Source organism: Marmota marmota, unplaced genomic scaffold (assembly GCF_001458135.2).
Source record: "Marmota marmota marmota unplaced genomic scaffold, marMar, whole genome shotgun sequence".
In the NCBI taxonomy this organism is placed as follows: domain Eukaryota; kingdom Metazoa; phylum Chordata; class Mammalia; order Rodentia; family Sciuridae; genus Marmota; species Marmota marmota.
This window is the reverse complement of record NW_026000153.1, coordinates 23,434,854-23,457,019: the sequence shown is the minus strand read 5'-3', so window position 1 is coordinate 23,457,019 and position 22,166 is coordinate 23,434,854. Positions and strand designations below refer to the sequence as shown.

Sequence of the window (22,166 nt, the reverse complement as noted above, 5' to 3'; positions counted from 1 at the left end):
ATATCAAATTAAAAGAAGATTATGATCTCAACCACGGGGTTCTTCTTATGAAATAATACTAAAATCACGACAGATATAAATCTACAGCAAATATAGGGAAGAAATTAATTTTTGCTACCTTCAAACCTGAACAAAATAAACTATGCAATAGAGTTGTGCCCACTGGTTAGAGGGGTAAATATAAATATATAATTTTAATCTTCTCTGTGAAATCCAGCAAGAGACCAAGCAGGTGTTACTCCTCAGAGTGGCCAGGCAGTATAAGCTTATCCATGCTACTTTGGGTAGTAAAGCATGGACAATATTCACATGAGGCCAAGATAACAGGGAGTAAGTTTATCATGACAGTGTAGAATAAAAACAGAAAAAATACAAATGCATTTCGAATGTGTTTTCAGATAAAAACAAAGACAATGCAGAATATTAGTCCTACCTTAAACTGAATTCCTGGAAAATGGAGCTTTAAGCAATCAGAAATAGTGCTTGGTTGATTTGCTTCCTCACACAGCCAAACATTGACAGTGTAACCATCGCCAAACCTGAGAGTTGAATAAAATTAAAATATGATTATTATTAGACATATATATTCTACATTGACCTAGGATGGGGAAATTCAAAGTTCATTTTCATAGAGAGTTAGAAAAAGAAAGACACTCTTCCAAATGGTTGATATACTTTGGATTCTCAAAAATTTAATATAGATCAATTAATTGTAAGCCAGTTCCACATTTACTGTCATCCATTTATATTGACACAGACACTGATTTAACTTTAAAAAAAAAAAAAATCAGTAAGTCCTGGAATCAACCCCTACTCAATAAAGAGGGAAGGTGAAAATGCAAACCATGAAAGCAAAGTGCTGAGTTAGAGGATGTCAGAGGCTGGGCTGGGAACTAGCCCTGAGAAGCATTATTGCTGGCCTTATTGCTTCAAGGTCTGTAATGATTAGAACGTGGCTGAGAGAAGATGAAAGGGAATGCATAAGTAATTTATCCAGGCACTTTTTTGTCTGTTATGTAAAAGAATTCTCCCAATAGAATTTCAACCCAGGCACTGATCCTAACATTGCAGAGCTAAGGATGGTATTTCCACTAGTGCCTGAGCAATAACCCAAGGTTATAGTCATACCTGGAGTGATCTCAAATAGTGGTCTCTAAGAACGTAAAGGGCTTTCAAAATCTTTTTGTGTTATTCTACTGCCTCATCCCAGATTCCTAGAACCATGTTGGGCACATTGTAGCATCAGAATAAAGATTTCTTCAATAAACAAGTACTTGAAAGAACTATTATGACTTAACTTTTTTGTTTTGTTCACTGATACATTAATTTCAAGTATCAGACACAGTACTAGCACTTACTGCCTAGCACAATACCTAGCACTGACAGATATTCATTTGGTGAATGAATGAATGAAAAAAATGGCTTGCCCCAAATCTTACAATAACCATTTACTTATATAACATTGCTGGGGAAATATATTGCATTTACATAAAGTTTCCCTAAGTAAGGTTGACCACATGCACTTAATATGGTTTTATCATTTTTTTTAAGTCTATGTAGTGAAATCAAATTCCCCAGACAGTGTGGGGAACTGACAATGGATCACCCTTAAGAGCAACCTCAGAGCTCCTTACCTGGGTTCTATTTTCCTTTTTTATATCTTGATTTCATGCTGTCAGACATCATCCCCTGAGGTCTGTACAATCTCCAACCTTTAAAATTATGGTCTGTAGTCTACAAATGGCTGAGAGATTTTTGAGAACATTGACAAATATACATGAAAGACTATAGAAATGCCTCTGCCTAACACATCTATTTATCCATCTCCAGGAATGTTTAGAGGCCAATAAACTGTGTCAAGTACATGAGATGTGTGCTCAGTGGCCATTCCTCTTTTGCTCTATAGTGTCAGAGGCTGTGCTGCTAATTAACACGGATCATCCTGTTCGTCTTCTCCAAAGCCTCTACAGTGGGTTTATATTTCAGTGCTTCATATAAGGAAGGGGCTTCCCAAGATGAAGTGCTGAGTTACTGGAGCTTTGCAACTCCTCCTTGGAGGGTACTATGGTGTGTCTGGGTAAAACATTGACTCCAGGGTGGAGTGTTTGTGGCTGGAGATGTGTTTCTGATCTTGTGATTCTTAATATCTTGATAATGAGATGTAATATAGAATCTGCACTGTGGATGCTGGATCACAGGAGCCTGTGTTTAAATGCAGCTCCACCACATGAAAAATTTGTGACCCTAGAAAGTCAGGGAAACTTTCTAACCTGAGTAACCTCAGCTAAAAAATGAAGCTAGTAATAGTAGCTACCTGACAAGGTTGTTAGAGGACAGAAGGAATTAATCCTTGTGAATCATTTGGAAGGTCATTTGGCACTGCATAAATATGTAAATAAATAAGTTTTAATATTTAGTTTCTGGGCAGGAAATTGCCAAAACAGAAGCACACTCTATTTGGTGTGAAGAAGCACACAATGCATTTGGGAGATTTTGATGAAAGCAGATGAAACGATAGAACATGAGTTGGAAGCTCCACATGTAATACAATAGTGTGAGAGTCACTCATATTCTTTTTCACCATTAATAGAAATTGTAGGGGTTGGGGATGTAGCTCAGTGGTAGAGCTCCCACCTAGCATGTGAAAGGCCCTGGGTTCAAGCCCCAGAACTGAGAAAGAAAGAGAGAGAGAGGCAGGTAGAGACAAAGAGAGAGAGGAAGAAGTAATAGTACTAGTAGTTGTGTGGCCCTATGGGTGTATTTTTTAATGTATTTTGAAAAATTAATGCAAAATCCCAATAATTCTCTAACATTCTCTATAATCATATATGCATAATATTTAAAATTCCTTCAAAACTGTTTCATGTGAACTATAACACTTCAGTCTTTACTATCGAGAATCCAAATTACACAAAAATAACACAGTTCTTAAGAAAAAAAAGGAAACCAAGAGAAAATATTCCTGAAATAGGTTGAAAATTTCTCAGGATTTCTCCAGAACAGTTGACAGGACTTTTGGACATCAAATCATAAAACCATGGCATATTCAACCATTAAGGTAATCTTTGTAGACTATTAAATTCATTTATGATGCAAGTATCTAATTTATATCAGTTTTATTTCTGCCTACAACCTACATATTCATGTCAATGATCTAAATTCCCTGAAGAATTTGATTCCTGTACTTTTCCAGAGTAAAAGCTGTCAAAGTAGACAATGAGTCATCTGTTGATGTATTCACTCATTGATCTAATGTTTCAATTTGTCTACATTAGTTGCACAGTCAGTGCTTAAATAAAGGTAAATAAATAGCAATAACTGCAGATAAAGGTGCTTAAGGGGAAAAATCTACAAATTTTCATGATACAATGATTTGATATCAGAAGCATTACTTGTACTATATATAATAAAGGCTGAAATAGAAGCCTGAGAACATAGAAGCATAATATCAGACACACACACACACACACACACACACACGTATTTTAAAAGCCAGACACTTCAAAAGCACAGTGATAGGAGCTGATAATGCAGCTGAAATGACATTCTTGAAAAATCAATTGTCTAGTTATATCAGGAATCAGTGAAGCTTTATATTCCTTGGCTTAAAACTCTAGTTACTAATATACTTCCCCCCAAAATCAGAAATCAAAGATTACTGATAAATATGTTTATGTCAGCCTCAACCATTAAAAATATCTCTACAAAGAATTTGTGGTGACGATAAAAATGTCTATCATGTTATATTAAGTATAAAGTTCAAAACAGAAAATTACTGACTCAGTATCATTCCAGGTATATAAATGTATGCCTAAAAATTCAGACTCAAATGAAATTCTAGGATGCTATCTAGAAAAGAGGAATGTCAGTATGACTGCTGATTATCTCTTTACCCTCTTCTGAATTCTAAAATAAGGAACACATACAATCAGTATACTACAGTGGTGCAGTGATATTAATGTTCATAGCAGCTCAATTCACAATAGCTAAACTATGGAACCAACCTACGTGTCATTCAATAAATGAATGGATAAAGAAAATGTGATATATATAATATATAGTACACAATATTATATCATATATATTATAATTATTATATGCATTATATATAATATATATTTATATATTATGTATATAATAATTATATATTATATAATATAGTATATATTATATATAATTATATATTTATTGTATATAATATAAATATAATGTATATAATATATCCAATGGAATATTATTCAGCTTTAAAGAAGACTGAAATTATGGCATTTGCTGGTAAATGGACGGAGTTGAAGAATATCATGCTACATGAAGTAAGCCAATCCTCAAAAAACTAAAGCTAAATGCTTTCTCTAATATGCGGATGCTAATTCACAATAACGGGGGTGGGGTACTAGAGAAGAACAGAACAACCTTAGATTAGATAGAGGGAAGTGAAGGGAGGAGAGGGGAAAGGTTGTGGGGATAGGAAGGATAGTAGAATGAAACAGACATTATTACTTTAGGTATATATACTTTATGTATATACTTTATGTGTGCATGTTATAAAATCACATGACCAATGTGATTTTATAACATGTACACTTGAAAAAAATGAGAAATTATATTCCATCTATGTATGATGTATCAAAGTGCATAAATGCATTCCACTGTCATGTGTAACTAATTAAAACAAATAAGAAATTAAAAAAGAAATGGACATGGTTCAGAAAAGAAGAAATCAGACATGTTGATGTGCTATACTCAACAATAGCATTATAATTTCTGATTCTAAAATCATTTATTTAGGAAGCTTTCATTATATTATTTCTAAAAGTCAAATTCAAAACTTCTTGGCATAAAAGCTAATGTTTTTTAAAGTGCATAATATTTTTATTAGGTGTCTGCAATATACCTACTTATTCCCATCATCTGCACCATAAGAAATCTACACACACACACACACACACACACCTTGATATGTGGTGCCACATAAATATCTGAGTGTGAAATATCTTTATAAATGGCTTTCTCCATCCATCACAAGTGAGAATAGAGCACAGAGGTAACAGGACCTCAGAGGTTTCACATAAGCTCCCATTGAGTATGTATGTAACAGTGTCTCCCAGGAGATATGGGAGCCTGATGCTTCATATCACATCAGTGTGATTCCCCAGTTTCCTTCCTGACCATATCACATCCACTCACAGGCTAGTACCCCTGCAGTATGCCAAATGTCAATTATCCATCCTCAATAACTAAATTACAGTTGTTTGTCTCTGGGTGGATGTGGGGTGTGAAAGAAAGAAGTGACACTGAGGAAAGGTGGCTGAATGTTGGGTATAAAGCAAACATTATATGAGCCTCTATAGCTAGTATATATCTGTATTATCTACTTCCTTATAGTTATGTCAGTCCTCTGAGAGGACTGTGCTGCTATAGATGAAGGACCCAGGAGAGACAGCTGAGGACAAGAGCTCTGTCATGCATCTGCTGAGAGTGAGGCATCAAGCCCAGGTTATCCCATGTAATCCTCCAGGATTTTGATGTCACTATCTTCATTTCTATTTTCAGACATGAAATGGAATCTCATGAGGTCAGAGAACTTACTCAGTTCGAGCAACTCAAAAGTAATGGAGGGAGGCTCAATTCCAATGCTAATGAGCTGAACTCAAAGCTATAGCCTGTAGCATTTCTCATCTGAAGGTTCATGCTCATGCCCTCTTTATATTACCATCCATGATTTCATCATCTTATTAAGTGAGTTCATCTTATGCTCTGCAACAACCTGTGTGCTTCTCACAGCAGATGTCAGCTCCTCTTTATAAAATGTAAAATTCTGGGACCCAAAGAGGTTGGTAAGGTTTTCACTGTCACTCAGCTTATTACCTGGCAGAGTTGGGAATGACTGATGCTCACTCCTTAAGACTTCATCAATGCTGCCTTTATAATTTCAACTTTGTGTAAGTTTAATTTGGAAAAGTTACTAATCATAGTATATGCAAATAAGAGTGACTGGGAGGATTATAGATCCAAGGTATTAACATAAAAAGCCTCTGACAAATAACAAATAATAATGAAAACGAAATAAAAGTGTTTGGCAGCTGGCACCAGCATTCCTCTTGGGGAAGAAATCATCTTCGAAAAGAACTTCAATAAGCTTCTGAATTCACAGACAAGATCATATGGATGGACGTGCTACATTGTACCAAAAAAAAAAAAAAAAGCTTGAGCCATGTTGACATACATCTCTTCATGAAGGTTTTCCTTTGTAGCCAGAAGTGTCTCATCCTTAAATGATATCCCCAGCCATAGGTAAGAATTAAGAATTTGGGTTTTAATCACTGTCACCAGGAAAGTCAAAAGACCTTCTCCAAACTCAGGAGGTCATGACAGCTTTAAGACTGAAAGCCTTTGACTCAAAAGTTCAACCCCTCAGCTCCACCCTCAAGCTGTTGGGGACCTAACTGCTACCTTCCCCCCTGACTTCACATTCAAGATCATTCTTTATGCCACCCACACCAGACTTCCATTCCTCATCCATCCAGATCATTTGTTCAGTGCTCAGTTGGGAAAGGCCCTAATCCGGATGGGAGGCCTCTGCCTTGGAGTTGTGGCTGCCTGTGTATCCAGGCGAGTGCAGCCTCCTCTGAGTCACCAGCTGCTATGGCTTAGTAAGAGAACACAGGCCCCACAATGAATATGCTACAAAACAGCACAATTTCTTAAAGTAAACAAGTCAAATGCCTGATCATCCTGAAGGATGAGACCCAGAGGTTTTTCTGCCACTGACCCTGACACCGCTATGGGTGTCCAGTTCAAATGTGATAAAGTAATGGGTGGATTTAATTCTGTGTTCAGAGTTTGGTGTAATGGGAACAATATATTTTTTTTCTTAAGAGCAGCAAAATGTATACTCTTGTTTTTTTTCTTTTTTTTTTTTTTTTTAAGAATAATCAAAATAGACCATTTGAAATCATGGGGCAACAGTCAAGTCAGCTGGACAGGAAATGAAGGTACTCATCTCTAGCATCATTCCATTTCCACCCACCACACAAGCAAGTAGAGCATTGTGTCTTCACACAACAGCTGTAAGATTCACTTGGTCTCTTATATTTTGTGTATGTATGTGGTCTTTGAACATTTTCCTTTATTTTAGAAATACCCTAGAATCGAGATAGACAAAAGATACCTTTTAAAGCTGACAATATTACGAGGGTGATTTTCTATATTTTCCCATCTTGACAACTAGGCATTTCTTCTATTTTTCTTGCTTTCACTTTTAAAGACAAAGTTGGCATGTAACTATAATGATTATCCATGAAGTTGAAATCCTGACACCATGATATCCCTCCTGACTAACAACAGACAAAATTTGCTCAGAACGTGGAGGATTTCCTCAAGTTTCCTTACTGTTGAAATAGATCATGTGATTTTCTGTTAACAATAGCAAAACAGAGCCTCATGCATTTGTACCACTCCTTTTGCATAAAAGTGAGAGTTCGTAATGTACTAAAAAAATGATTTCAAGACTCAAGCTGGCTCACTTTTGCAGGAAGCCTCTTAAGCCATCTGAGAACAAACAAAAGGAGCTCCAGTGGTCTTATTCTTTAGGAATCCATGCACAATCCCACAGAAGCTTAGTAAGAGAACATAGGCCCCACAGTGAATATGCTACGAAACAGCACAATTTCTTAAAGTAAACAAGTCAAATGCCTGATCATCAAAGGCAACGGCATTTCTGGGGTCCGAGTGGGCTTCCATTCTGGATGACACAAATACGAGAAGAGGATTTAGGAATAGGAAGTGTTTCTTGTTAGTTACCTCAAGTCCTTTCAAATCAGATGTGAACAGCAGCCACTAAACTATTGTTCTCACACTGCAGTAACTCTGGAGAGGCAATGGGATCTAAAGTAGTCAATCTCTTCCTGATTTCTTCTCTGAGCCCATGAATGTCATTATGAATTCACCCCATGGAAGAAACCATGGCAATCCACTTTCTAGCTTGATGAGTGCTGCCCGTGGAGAAGCTCAATGTACTTTATGAGTGAGAGCTGAGAAGGAAAACACCATCATGGAAATGAGGAACCTTCCAAGCCAGCACACCTGCTCAGCCGCCATCTGTGCAGAGATGGAAGCTCTGCAAGGCATTTCCATGAGGGAGGGGCATGTTCTGCAACAGGCACATAATAAGCAAAGACTTTATTCTGTTTCATCGTCATGTAAAGCTTTTGTAAGGACATGGTCTTTCTGGAAGATTGGATTAAAACTTTTTGACTTGGCTTTCAGAGGTTTCACAAAAATCTTTATGGATTCAAGTCAGATTCCATGTAATATGATTTATATTTTAAACCCATTTTAAAAAATAATGCAATAATAAAAATACATACTTGTTTAAGCAGAAAAGAATGGCTTTAAGGAGTAGCCTTACTCCTGTTGTTGAGGAGAGATTTTGATAAGCTACACTCTGGTTAAAAGGCTCTGGGCTTAAATGGGGTAGGAACATTTGAGCTAGCTCTCAGGTCAAGAATTATATATGGGCAGCCAGGAAAGCTAAAAGGAAAGCAGCAAAGAATCAGGGTGGGGTCAGGTGAATGGAAAATACAGAGCTTGCCAATTTCTTCCTTCTTTCAACCCACATTCAAAGCCACCAGAAAATTACTAAATTCACAGAATTATTTAGAAAAATGCATTTACGGATGCATAATTTGACTGGCAGGGCTCCCTGGGCCAGGCAGTACACATTCAGGTGGAACCACGCAGGTAAGAAGAGAGAGCAAGACACACAGACCAGCACACCAGGAACTCAGAGCCCTTTAGCCAAGTCCTGGACTCTTACTGGCATGAAATCAGGCATGTTTTCCTAAATCTACCATGTGCAGGAAAGACTCTCTCGTGATAGCTGAGGTAGAAAAATAAATCATTTAAGTGGATCATTATTCTGGATCCCTCCAAATAGTAGTTAAAATTTAGAGCAATTACAACAGGGAAAAAATCAGCTTTTCTACACTATGGTGTGTGAATGTGTAAACTAAAAGCAACTAACTCCTTACAAACAATTGTGTAGGAGTGATTTCTTGGATAAAGTATGTTCAAAAGATTGGTCCTTTTTCTTAAACAATGTCATTTAATCTTTCAAATGTACCTTGGTAGGTAATAAACTATAAATGCTTATAATAATGAGAAAAAAGCAGGGGCCATTAGAAACTAGACATTTAAAGTGGTATCAGAAGCAATGGACCTGAGCACAGTCTCTTTGGGTGCAGGTATAAAACTAGCATGAAATGAACATGAATAGATGTTTTCAACAGATATTGGCCAGACTTCAAGTAGAACTTTGTGAGGAACTCTGCAGATCAATTCCCACAGGAGACTGGTAAACATTATAAAATAGTGAGCATTTAAAAATCTGTTAAAAATAATCTTTTTAAATGTTTTTATCAGTGTATTATACAATTGTATATAGTTATACTATATATTATATATTACATTGTAACTATACTATCATGCATGTTAGTGCATTGTAGTTATACTATAATTGCAGTTCATTTTGACATAATCATACATGCATGGAATATAATTTGCTCCACTTCAGTCCCTAGTGGTTCTTTTTGCCCACCCCCTTCCCTCCCCTGGCTCACTTCCTCTATTGTATTGGTCTTCTTTCTATTCCTTTATAGTTTTTTTTTTAATTGGTGCTTTAGAGCTGTACATAAGGGAGAATTCACTGTGGCATATTCCACATCTACATAGCATTCACACACAGCAAGAGAAAGAAATGTTTTTTTTTTTTTTTTTTTTTTTTTTTTAAATCCACTAAAACTGAGTAGATGGCAACAGGCTGTGGCATCTGAAACAAGACTTCCAACCTCCCAGCTCAGAGAAATAGAAACTCCACACTGGTGTATCCAAGAACACAGGAATCCCTCTTCCCTTCCTCCCACCCAGTGGGCTGGAGCAGCAGGGGTGATGATACTTCCCTTTGTCCACCCAGCTTCACCTCATGAGCTACAGTCTTAAATTAGGTAAGAGAGAATACTGGAAAAAGCAAGCTGAGAAAATCTGAAGCTGCACACCTCCCCACTCCAATACATACATACTCAGCTCCCAGTATGGGGATGTCCTAAAGAAGCATGGCATTGCCCCCTTTCCTTCTCCCAGAGATGTGGTTTGGATATTTTGCCTTGAAAGAGAAACCAGATATAAAACAGATAATCCCTAACGTGTTCCCAAAGGAATTGACTGCATTTGCATAGGGTATGCTGCAAAGTTCAAGCATAAAGTTGCTCTTAATAACAGTGGAGAATGTAGTTAAAGACCACTAAGTGGAAATAAATAGGTTCATTGGAGACAGAGGCTGTCAACTTTGCCAGAGAGAACCAAGGGAGACAGCTGGGAGGAGTCCTCCTGCAATCAAAATAAATCCCAAATGTGGGTCTTGGGAACTAGCACTTTAAAGGAGCTTGAATTTGACTGGATTCATCTGTAGAGTGTTTTCTCTGGTGAAAACAATTGAGGACTCACTGAATATTAACAGCTGAGCTCTACTAGAACAAATAGAAGCAGTCACAAGGAAATTATAAGATGCTTTAAGATGAATGGAAATAAAAACACAAGGTTTGAAATCATAGAATGCAGCTAAAATTGTACTTGGAGGAACATTTATAGCAGTAATGCTTATAAGAAAAGATATTAAATGTCAGAAAACAATTACCTAACCCTATACCTTAAAAGATGCGAAAGAGAAAAGCAAAATAAACCTAAAGCAAAGAGAATGAAGGGAAAAATAAAGAGTGGGACTAATGAGAACAAGAATTATAAGAACAATAGAGAAAAATCAATTAAATCAAATATGGCTATGGAGTTCTGGAAGGATATCTAGAATATGGCTACAAAAACAAAACTGGAAAATATTTAGCTTGATTGATGAAGAAAGGAGACTCCAATTACTAGAACCAGAAACAAGGGGCATGACTACTGATGGTATAAAATCAAGCCATCCTAAATAGTTGCTTTGTTGAATTCTACCAAAGGTTTTAAGAAATAATACCAGTTCTCTGGCACACACATGTTTAAGAATATCAAAAAGCTTTCCATGATAAAAACAATAACCAAACTAGGAAAAGGAGGAAACTTCTTTATCCTCATTAAGGGCATCTACAAAACCCCACAGGACACATCATACTTCATGGTGGAAACCTGGATGCAGCTATGTATCGCCACTGTCACCCCAGGCTGTGTTTTCACTTCCTGTGCTCTGGAAAAAGTTAAATGAAAGGTGCCAGAAATAAACAATTTGCTAGTTTTAAATAACTTGCATTATAAATATAAACTTAGAACTATTTGGTATCAGTGTTATTGTTGTTAATCTCTTACTGTGCCTGCCATGAATTAAGCATGATCATAGGTGTATGTGTGTATAGAAAACATACTACAATAGTTTTCAGTTCTGTGATTTCATACACTCCCTGGTTGTCTTGAAATATGCCCCCACCACACACAGCTAAGGGTGGATGACTCTACCTTCTTGTAGGATGTCTACTCTTAGAACTTCTGTTCAGCCTTGTTCTAGATGTTCTAACTTGGGCAATTATGCCAGAAAACAACAACAAAAAGACAAATAAATAAAAGTCATTCAGACTCAAAAATGGAAATAAAACTGACTTTACTCACAATGACATGATTGCCTACATATAAAATCCCAAGGAATACACTAAAAAACTTAAAACTAATAGCAAATTCAGCAAGGTTGTAACATACACAATTAAAACTCAAAAATGAACTGTATTTTTATGTACTTTCAATGAACAATCCAAAAAAAAAAAGAAATTGATAAAAATATTCTTTTTCTAGCAACATAAATTAAACAAAATATTTTGGATTAAATTTAACAAGAAATGGATACAACTTATACTCTAAATTAATAAAAAGACTTTTCAAAAGAAATTAAAGATCATCTAAGCAAACAAACATCCCAGGTTCATGAATTGGAAGACTTAATATTATTGAGATGGCATGCTCTCCAAATTGACCCACAGATACAATTCTTATAAGAATCCCTGCTGACTTTGTTATAGGAATTGACAAGCTGATTTTAAAATTCATATGGAACATCAAGGGACCCAGAATGGCCAAAACAATTTGTAAAATAATAAAGTTGGAGAATTCCCCTGATTTCAAATCTTACTACAAATCAACAGTGCTCAAGACAGAGTAGTACAGGAAACAGGAGCCACATGTAGGTCAAGAGGTTAGAACTAAAAGTCCAGAATTAAACCCTAGGGTCTATGATCAATTGGATTTTGCAAGGGTGCCAAGACCATTCAATGGGGAAAAAATAATTTTTTTCAATAGATGTTTCTGGGAAGACTAAATAGTCATGTGTAAAAGAATGAAGTTTGGCCTGAACCTTACATGCAATCAACAAAAAATAAATAAATAAATTGCTCAAAATTAATCAAAGACCTAAGGGAAGTGATAAAACTATAAAACTTTCAGAAGAAAATGTAAGGGAAAATCTTCATGACCTTGGATTTGGAAAAGGATTATCAAATATAACATCAAAAATGCACAGGAAAGAAATATAAATTAACTAGGTTTCATCAAAATTAAAAATATTTGCGCTTTAAAAGACACTATCTAAAATGTGAAAAGAAAACTCACAGAATGGAAACATATCTGATAAGGGATACTACATTTAAAATAAATATAAACATAAAACTATATTTATATAAATAAAAATATAAACTAACAATGTATTTATAGTTATATTTTAAGTATATTTATATTTTTATTAGCCTTATTTATGTAGCATATAAATTGTATTCTATTTATATTGTCATTAAACTCAATAATAGAAAGATAAATAACACAATATAAAAATGATGAAGTATCTGAATAATCATTTCATCAAGGACTATACACATGGTAATACACACGCACATAAAAAGATGTTCAACATTAGTTGTCAGAAAAATGCAAATCAAAACCACATTATAATCCCATGTCACACCCACTAGGATAGCTAAATTAAAAATTTAGATTAAAAACAAGTGATAGCAAGGATGTAGAGAAGCTAGAGCACTCAATCACAGATGGTGGAAATGTAAGAATGATGCAGCTGATTTGAAGAATGTTCTAGCAGCTCTTCATAGGCTCCCCCCAGGACCCAGCAAGCTTACTCCAGCTATACACTCAAGAAAATGAAAAACCTACATCCACACAAAAAGTTGTACAAGAATGTTAATAGCAGAAATATTCACAATAGTCAGACGTCCACTCAAGGATAAATAAAACAGGTATTATTCATCCATAAAAAAGACAAAATACTGATCCATATTAAAATATGGATGCACCTTAAAATACCATGTTTAATGAAAGCAGTCATTCCCATAATATCACATACATATGATTCCTTTTATATGAAATGTCAATAAGAGACAAATCTCTAATGCCAGAAAACAGATTTGCATTAGCTTGGGGCTGAAGGAAATGGGAAAACAGAAGAATCAGAGCCAAGAGACAGCATTTGCTTTTAACGTAGTGAAAATGTTCTAAAATTGACTTCAGGGGCAGATGTACATATTTGTCAATATATTAAAAACCACAAAAGTATATACTTTACATAGGCGAATTACACAACCTATGAAATACATCACAATAAAGCTATTAAAAACAAAGAACACGTCCAAGATTTTTAAAAAGATAAAATTTTTGGAGATTGGTAGGTTGTAAATGTGGTCCTGAGTCTTTACTGCTTCTGACACCCATGCCCTTCACATGTAACCATGGGGTGCTTTTCCACTTGGATGTGACCCCCTATCTACTCTTCTTGGGAGAGCTAGCCATGACATGATATGGCTGAAGGGATATGAGCAGGTACGATGAACCACACTTTATGCCCCTTAGCCTGTTAATTCTTGTGCCTCAGTCTTGCAGACCCTGATCCCAGAAGGAGAATAAGAGAAGGCTGCCGAGCCACAGTCCAGCCATGCCTAGCCTGGGCCAGCTAATCTTCAGAAAACCTGCTGTGCTTGAGGGTAAATTATGAACTTTGCAACATTTTTGTAACAAATTCTAGAGGATGCACAGGTTGGTTTTTTCATGACTTCATTAAAATAAAACAAAAAACAAACTGGTGAAATGTTTTTAAACTAAGAAACAAAGAAATGTCGAGGACCCATGCATTTTCACACATATAAATTATAGCCTTGATTGCCTGTATCCAAAGTAACATCTCCCAGATCCCAACTGATTCATTTTAAACCTGAAATGCATGTGTGACCTAATAGGAATCCATTTACTTTGCTGAGTTTTTCTGTGCTTAGATTTTATCAGAAATCATAATCCTGTAGGGTACAGTTGAGTGTCAGACTGCACATTTTTGCTGTCTGTGTTGCACATTAATTCCTGGCAGGCCAGGGTGCATCCATGCAGAATCTGGCTTTCCAACAGAGAAGGTGGCAGCAAAATATTGCCAAGGCCATGGCAGCAATTAGGCCTGAATCACACACCTGATAGTTTCTGTTAATGGAGATGCTGCATATAGAAATACAGAGAGCCCTGCTTCTAAAAGCAGCAAATAACAGTGAATAATGCAGACTATTTGGAGAGAAAGCAGTCTCCATCCTGTCTAGAGATGAATGAATAGAAGTCCTTACTGAAGGGGTCAATTATGGTTAGTAGAAGTAGATGTTTACCAAGCTGGACAGATCCTAAATACTCCCTGTAGCCAAGTCCTATTGCTCTTTTACACTCTAGCCATAGCAACCTGGCAGGAATTGTCACCAAGCAAATGTCTGTCATGTGCTAGGAATGTGACAGTCATCATTCATGTTAAGCAGTCACTCAACAAGTACTTGGTGTATATGTGATATACCGGCACTTCCCCAAATGTTCGTGACACAGAAGTAAAAAAAAAAAAAAAGCCCACTTTCAACCTCTTTCTAGTCTATTGAATTCCTTTGGGAAGAGAGTAACAGGTTAACAAATGAACTTCATATTTAGCATGTGAGAGGGAGCTCAGTGTGTTTAGATTCATGAATGAGTGACAGAGAAGCCAAAATAGCAGGCTTGTTAGTAAATTTAACATCCAGAGTCGGAGTCGGACTGCCTCAGCTCTATAATCTTCGCCTGTGCATTCAAGTGAGAAGGAAGAAGGAAGGGCAAGGAAAAAAAAAAAAGTGTGATCCTCCCTTTAAATTCATGTCTTTCCAGGTGCAGACAGCTCTCCTTCTTATCTCTTTGGCCCCGGGAAGCTGTGAGGAAGGCTGAGAAATGCAGCATGATTTCCAGGCAGGCAAGTTTCCAGCTAACATCTGGTTCTTTTGCTTCTAGTAAAGGGCAGAATGGATGCTGGAGACTTCTGGAAGGGTGAGAGTTTAGCACCGAGCTGAAGGAATGAGAAAGCATTTCTCTTAGGAAAGAACTTACAGCAAAGGAAAGAAAAAGCCCAACCCTGTCAGGTTGGGAACATGACTGGTATATTCTCCCTTTCTCTTCAAACTACTATGAAACATTGTGCTATTGTTCCCATTGAAGAAAAAACAAACTCACTCTCAGAGATGTTAACTTTTTCAACGTCATACAGGTAGTGAGTAAGGTTCTGACTTTTTCAAAGAGGAGTCTGCCTGTGTTTGAAAGATGATGACCTGTTCTTTTCAGTAAACACAACAGGAAGCAAATTCAGCATGAAAACCTTGTGATTTTCATCATATAAGGACCCATCACCAGAAGCTCTGCTCTTCAATCAGCAGAGATAAAGCCATTTGAGACTGCAACAGTGGTATGCAAAGACTAAGAAATCGAGTTTTAAACTGCTTCTTTCAATAGTAACTCTGTATTTGGGGGCTAACTGCCTAACTTTGTTAGGTCTTGGTTTCTCCATGGGAGAGTGGATAAAATGAGAGTTATGTTGTGAGGACTGAATTAGATACTGCATTTAAGGCATTTGGTGAATGGTCTAAGTATGATTAAAATAAATGCAGTGGCATGGATCTGAGTTCCATTCACCCGACTTCAGCATTGCTAAACATTAGTTCAAGGCTGTGATGGATGTAGCTACTCCATCCCTGTGTCAACAAGAGGCAAAAATGACCCCACCTTTGGGTTTCCTCTCCTGCCTCCCAACCCAAAGGCTCCTTCTTTCCTAGCCCCAGACCAATCAGTTGTAAAGTCCTCTTATTTTTTTTTCTGCAATGCCCCTTATACCAATGCCTGCTTCTCCACCTGTCAGCAGGTGACTTTATCTTATTTAACTTTTAGCTAGAGCTCTAAAGTAAAAATAGCAGTTAAAAAGGCCACCCTTTCTCTTCTTGCTTCCTCTTATTCTCTCAGTTTTGTATCCTAGAATTACAATCTCCCATTTTGGGGAGTTGATCCAAAAATTATCCTGAAATGAATGCCTCCATATTTGACCTCTGTTCCATTTGCAGTCAAGCCATTCCTAATGTGACTTACACTGGTTTTTTCCCCTGTGTTCTCTCTAATACTATGATGGTTGATATGAACTGTCAGCTTGGTTGGATTAAGAGATGCCTAACATTAGAGGCTCTTGGATTTATCATATGGATGTTTCTAGGAATGACTGGCATGTGGCACAGCACACTGCAGAAAAGACTCATCCTAAATGTGGGTAGCATGGTACAATAGGTGGGAGTCTATATGGAACACAAAGGCAGAAAAACACAGAAGGTGATGTAGAAGCATGCTTGATTCCTCTGGAGCAGGTGTTTCAATTGTTGCTGTGATCACCTGAGGACATCAGACTCCAGCTCCTCCACTCTTCCCAAGTGGATTCTGACCAGCAGCTTACTCTACAGAATTTCCCAGCCTTTGATTATATACTGGGACTGCATCACTGGTACCTCTGGTTCTGAGGCTCCAGCTTCTTGGGTCTGAGTAGCTACTGGTTCTCCCAGTTCTCCAGCCTGCAGATGGCTAATGTGGAACTATCCAGCTTTTGGTCATGTGAGCCAATCTCATAAATAAACTATAACAATACACACACGCACACACATTGTTGGTTCTGTTGCTCTAGAGAACCCTAATACAAATACATCCACAGTGGATGTACATTCTTGGTTTAAGTGACTCATTGACCATTAAGCCACCCATGCCAAACCTTCCCCTAGAATGCTGAGTGTGCATTTTTCCTTTTCTATTTCCTATCTCATATTTTTAAAGCCTTCTCAAATAGCAGCTCTGCTCTTTCTCATGTAACAGAGCAGTTCTCTTATTCACCATTATGCATTCAGCACTGTCACTGTGCATTCAGTAGAATTTGCTGATTTAAATCGAGGCACATCACACAGCATTAAGATCACTAGCATCTTAGAACAATTATCACCATACTGCCTTTATTTATGGATGTGTGTCTGCATAGCACTGCACTATGAACTATTCTGAGATCAGGAATCACATCTTTGTCATCGCTAAGAAGGGACTCTAATAAACGTGTGTGAATGCACAGGAGCCATTGTGAGTTTAAATAACTAATAAAAAAAATTCATTCATTTATAACGGAAGTGGTCTCCACCACTTTTATTTCCCATCTTCATTGTGGGTGAGAAGCAGTCTGCTTATTGTTAATGGAAAATACTAGTAATGAAAGCAGAGTGCTTCCCTTTGGTATGGTGACAGCTCTGGGTGACATTGCTCATGATCTGAATCTCCAAGACAGAAGGCATCCAACTGAAATACCCAGCATGAGAAGAGCAGGAGAATAAAAATCTCTTCCCAGGTAATTATGTTAGAACAACATTAATTTTGTTCATGCAACATGATGTTGTGAAAACAAATCAGATGATCCATTACGCACATCAGTCAGAGTGAAAACTTGCCGGGGATGTGGAGCTGAGCTAACGTCTCTGCCTCTCAATAAAACTACTTGTAGTAAAGAGAATTAATTCGGGGTTAGTGGTAGCAATTGAATTATATGATGCTTTAAAACAAAGTAAAATGCAGAAAAATATCACTCATATAATGTAGTAGCACATCATTCCCTAGTTCCAAATCATGGCAGAAATCATTACATGTGCCCATATTCAAGCTTCCTCCCCCATTTGTGAAAATGACGTAAACATATCAAATTATCTCTTCCCTTTTTAAATGAGCCAGTTTATTATTCGGTGATGTAACCTTAATCTAAGCTTTTATGTCTATAATGATGTTTTATAGAAGTATTAAATCAAAGTCACCACAATGAAGCATATGGTGTCACATAAGGTGTCACATAAGGTGACATTAATTTGCAACTACTCAGACAGTTGTAACTGGTGAGCTCCAACATCATTATGCTTCCATTTTTTTAGAAGAAAATTCATCAAAACTCCTTCCAGGTGATTCTATATTTTAAGTTAAGTGGCCAAATAACATTATCTATGATGGTACCTTTTGAAATTTATTCCATTTTTATTCCTAATTTAACTCATACTTTTCATGTTTGACAACTCAGTAAAATGAAAACACTCTAATGATTTTCTTTAAAACATCAAAAGCTTCCATTTGCTTATAAATAAACAGCTCTTATTCTTTTTCCCCAATCAGAAATTGGCCTGGTCTCCTTCAAGTTGTAAGCTATGTGCTTCTGGAACATGCTTGTGTTCCCTCCCTGTGAGGACTGTTTTGACCTCAGATGTATACCTTTTCCTTACCTCAGTGGGTCAGGAAGCCAATAGTGCAGCACAGCTGTTATTGGCTCCCTAGAGGTTGGCTGGAGGTACCACAGCCAGAAGGAGGCTCCCAGGGATCCCAGGACACCCTTGAGGTACAATAGCAAAGGATTTGGGAACATACCTCTAGTTACCTGGGACAAAATAACAGTATCCAAAAGAGGTTGGTTGGTTATAGGTAGCTGGTGGTTCACTCCAGCTCTCTTTCAATAAATCTCTACACACGAACACACACACACACACACACACACACACAATCATGTGCTTGAGCATACACTATGAATCTGTTACACAGAGGGCTATTCCATATCATACGACTTTCTTTAAATGGAAGCCCTAGAGTCTCTGGAGCTTAGACTGCCCAATCAAATTGCCCATCATCAGTAAAGTGAGTTTAATCCGTAATCAAAGAAAAAAAAAATCACTCATCTAAAATGGAAGTGGTCAAAAGAATGAGCCAGACTGCAGGAGGCCCACTCCACATCCATTCCCCATCTTCCTAAATAACAGAAACCTAATCTTAACGTTTAAGTGGCAAAGGGCCCAGATTGAGGCTAGCTTTCTTTGACTTCCAAATAGCCACGGGACCAATGAAATATAAGTCCAAATTGCTGCATAGAACATGACCAAATAAATGTTAATTTAAGAGAGGACACTTATTTGGATACTTTGGCTTTTCTCTGCTCTCTGTTTGTTGCCTAAACATAGACATGAGGGGTGGATCAGCAGCAGCAGTTTCTAATTGTAGAAACTAGAGTCACTGAGCCAACACTAATAACCAGTTGCCTCTGGATTCCTTTACACATAAAATATGAACATGGTTCAGTCAGTGAATACACTTAAATCAGTATAATTGATGCTCTTTCATTTGTAGGTAAATAGAGCTCATGACTTAGAATAAATGTTCACAGATAAAGAAGAGAAAGAAGAAAACCACTGCTTTCTAGGTCTCAGAATGGAAGATCTCTCAAACAGGTAGAGGAATACACATGATGATATACAGTCAAATTTCTTTCTCAGAGATAAGAAAAAAAGGAAGAAAAGGATGGTAATAACTAGAAAATTTTTGAGATCATATCAAGGAGCTAGCTTATCAGGAGCTTCTCTCTGCCCAGGAAATTAGAAACTATGTATTAAATGAATAAAGGGATAGTCTTGATAAGAAGTGGAGAAGGTGCAGAAACCCTTCCAAAGAGAAGGTCAATAAGAGGGAGAGGTCAGTGTGGATGTAACTGAAGGCATAGCAAACAGAGTTTATGTGAGGCCGTAACTACATGGCTCCCCTGGCAAGGAGGCAGGGTGAGGCTGGGTCTGTGGGCTCTGGAGTCACGGAAACTCAGATCTTTCAGGATGAGGATATTTATTAGAAAAAACTGAGCCAGAGTACTAGTGCTGGTCTTCAAATTCCAGAGCCTGCACTTGGTAGCTGATGACCCCGGGAAAGACGCCCAACCTTTCTGTGACTCATTCTCTACATCTACAAACTGAGAGTCAATAATAGTTACTTCATAGGATCACACAAGGAATCAATTCATTGACACGTATCAGGCACTTAGAGCTGGCAAATATCAAGTACTATTCAGTGTTAGTTAACGGTATTTTTACCAGCATGCTAAGTCATATGTACACTGTGCTTAGTGCACTATGGAAGAGAGTCGATATTTTCATAAGTGACAACCAGATAATCCATGAGGTCCACGACAACTGGGAAAGGGAGATATTTTCTAGGTTAGGGAAGCAAGAAGAAAGAAAAAACAAAAGTTGCACAAGAGAAGGGCCCCAGTCAAGGCTGAGGGACGATCTCTATGGATTTCACAAGATGTAACTTTTTCTCTGTGAGTGACCAAGAAGAAAAGGCCAAAGGGGGAGAAAGAAATTTCCCCCAGGGTTCCTTGAGTCTGAAGGAAGGCTGTCTTGTGGCACTCTAATGTCTGTTCCAAGAGGAAAACAGGGCACATGTCTAGCTCAGGAGGTGAGATGGAGCTAGGAAATCTAAAGCTAGGGGTGGGAAGCAGAGGAAGGATCAGGAGTGTTAAAGAAAAGAGCAGAAAAGCTTGTGGGGTGTTTGGGCATGGAAGGAAGAGGGGAGGCTGGAGAGCACCTCTGAGGAGTGCTCTGTGAAGACCTCACAAGAGTGTCCAGAGGTGTGCAGCTGGAATAGGGGCAGGGAGGGACTCACAACCTCTCCAGGTTTGGACAGAGGCCAGAAGGTCACAGGTGTAGGAGATAGGAGGCATCAACAGGAGGCCAAGAGGCAGGGAGTTAATGTCACTTCCCTCTATGAGGACTCGCCTCTGAAATTCCACACTGTGTCTGTCCTTCTGGAAAAGCATTACCTTTTTGGACACATCCTACCATCTGCACTAAACTCAGGATTGGAGACAGCTGGTGCTGATGAAAGCTAGGAACACAGGAAAAGGTCCCAAACTACAGTCAGGACAACCCTTTGAAGTAAATACCACTAGCAGAAATCTACTGTCGTCTCCTTTCATTGAATTAATAAGGTGTAGACGTGGCTCTGCACCTTGAACTTGGGTCTCTGCTTGTAAGCACAAACAACATTTTAAAAAGATCTTTTTGAAGGTAACTCTAAAGGTAAACATTTTTATGTATGTAGAAGTATCACATAAGGTGCCTTAACAATTATAGTAAGAAGGCCTAGAACTTGAGAATAGAGTACACCACCAATTTAATTAATGGGGAAGTGAGGAAATTTAGAGTCTATGGTATTAAACCTTCTGGTGAACCAAAATGTCAACATTTGGGAACCATATAGCTTCTCTTTGGTGTGGTTCTCTTGGGGATTCCTCCAGCACTGGCTGTCCCTGCCTGTTAGTTATGTCTGAAATCATCCAACTGTACAAGCACAAGGAAGTAATGGGACATACAGAAGACAAAGCCTGTTCTCTTCAGGAGCTTAACATCAAATAGGAACAAGGTAGGTCCGTGGAAGTTAAAATTCTACAAACATAGTCTGGAAGGCAGGGTGCAGTCACACACCAATGAAGAAAGGAGATTAACACAAGCAAAGGGAAGAAAATGTTGAATCCTAGAAAGGCCAAAGAAGTCCCAAGGAGGAAGTGAGGATCATTATGGGACTCTGGGGTAGGAATATCGAGTACTGGGTATCCGTGGTGGGAATGTTGAGCAGCTGTTGGTGATAAGGCTGTCGACACAAAGTGCAAATGAGAACAGACCCAAGGTGGAGAGAGGAAGCTGTGTCTAGAGGAGCCTAGGAAGAACCTCCAAAGGACCCTCACCTGGAGAGTTTCTAGCCCCCATCAGGTCCTTTGGTTCTCAGGTATAACGCCTTAGATTGTATAAAGGGACCACACTGAGGCTGAGAGGGGAGGAGGGCACCCTTTCATATGGATCCTGGGGTCTCTGCAAAATGAAGTTGTCCCAGAGCTCAGATCAACTGGCAGGAAGAAAATGCCCAGTGTGCAGTGACTTCTGCTATCCATGACCCTGCTTTCCTAACTTTCAGAAGATCCAGTCCCAGAAAGGTCAGGAACC

General features: G+C 37.9%; 1 protein-coding gene across 1 annotated transcript in view; it reads right to left on the bottom strand.

The window, feature by feature from the left end:
- The window catches only part of Abca13 (ATP binding cassette subfamily A member 13), a 423,614-nt gene that overhangs the window by 3,287 nt on the left and 398,161 nt on the right, over window positions 1–22,166 (bottom strand). Inside the window, exon 60 of the mRNA XM_048786593.1 lies at window positions 434–539. Coding sequence (XP_048642550.1) covers window positions 434–539 — 106 coding nt within the window. The remainder of the gene's footprint in view (window positions 1–433; window positions 540–22,166) is intronic.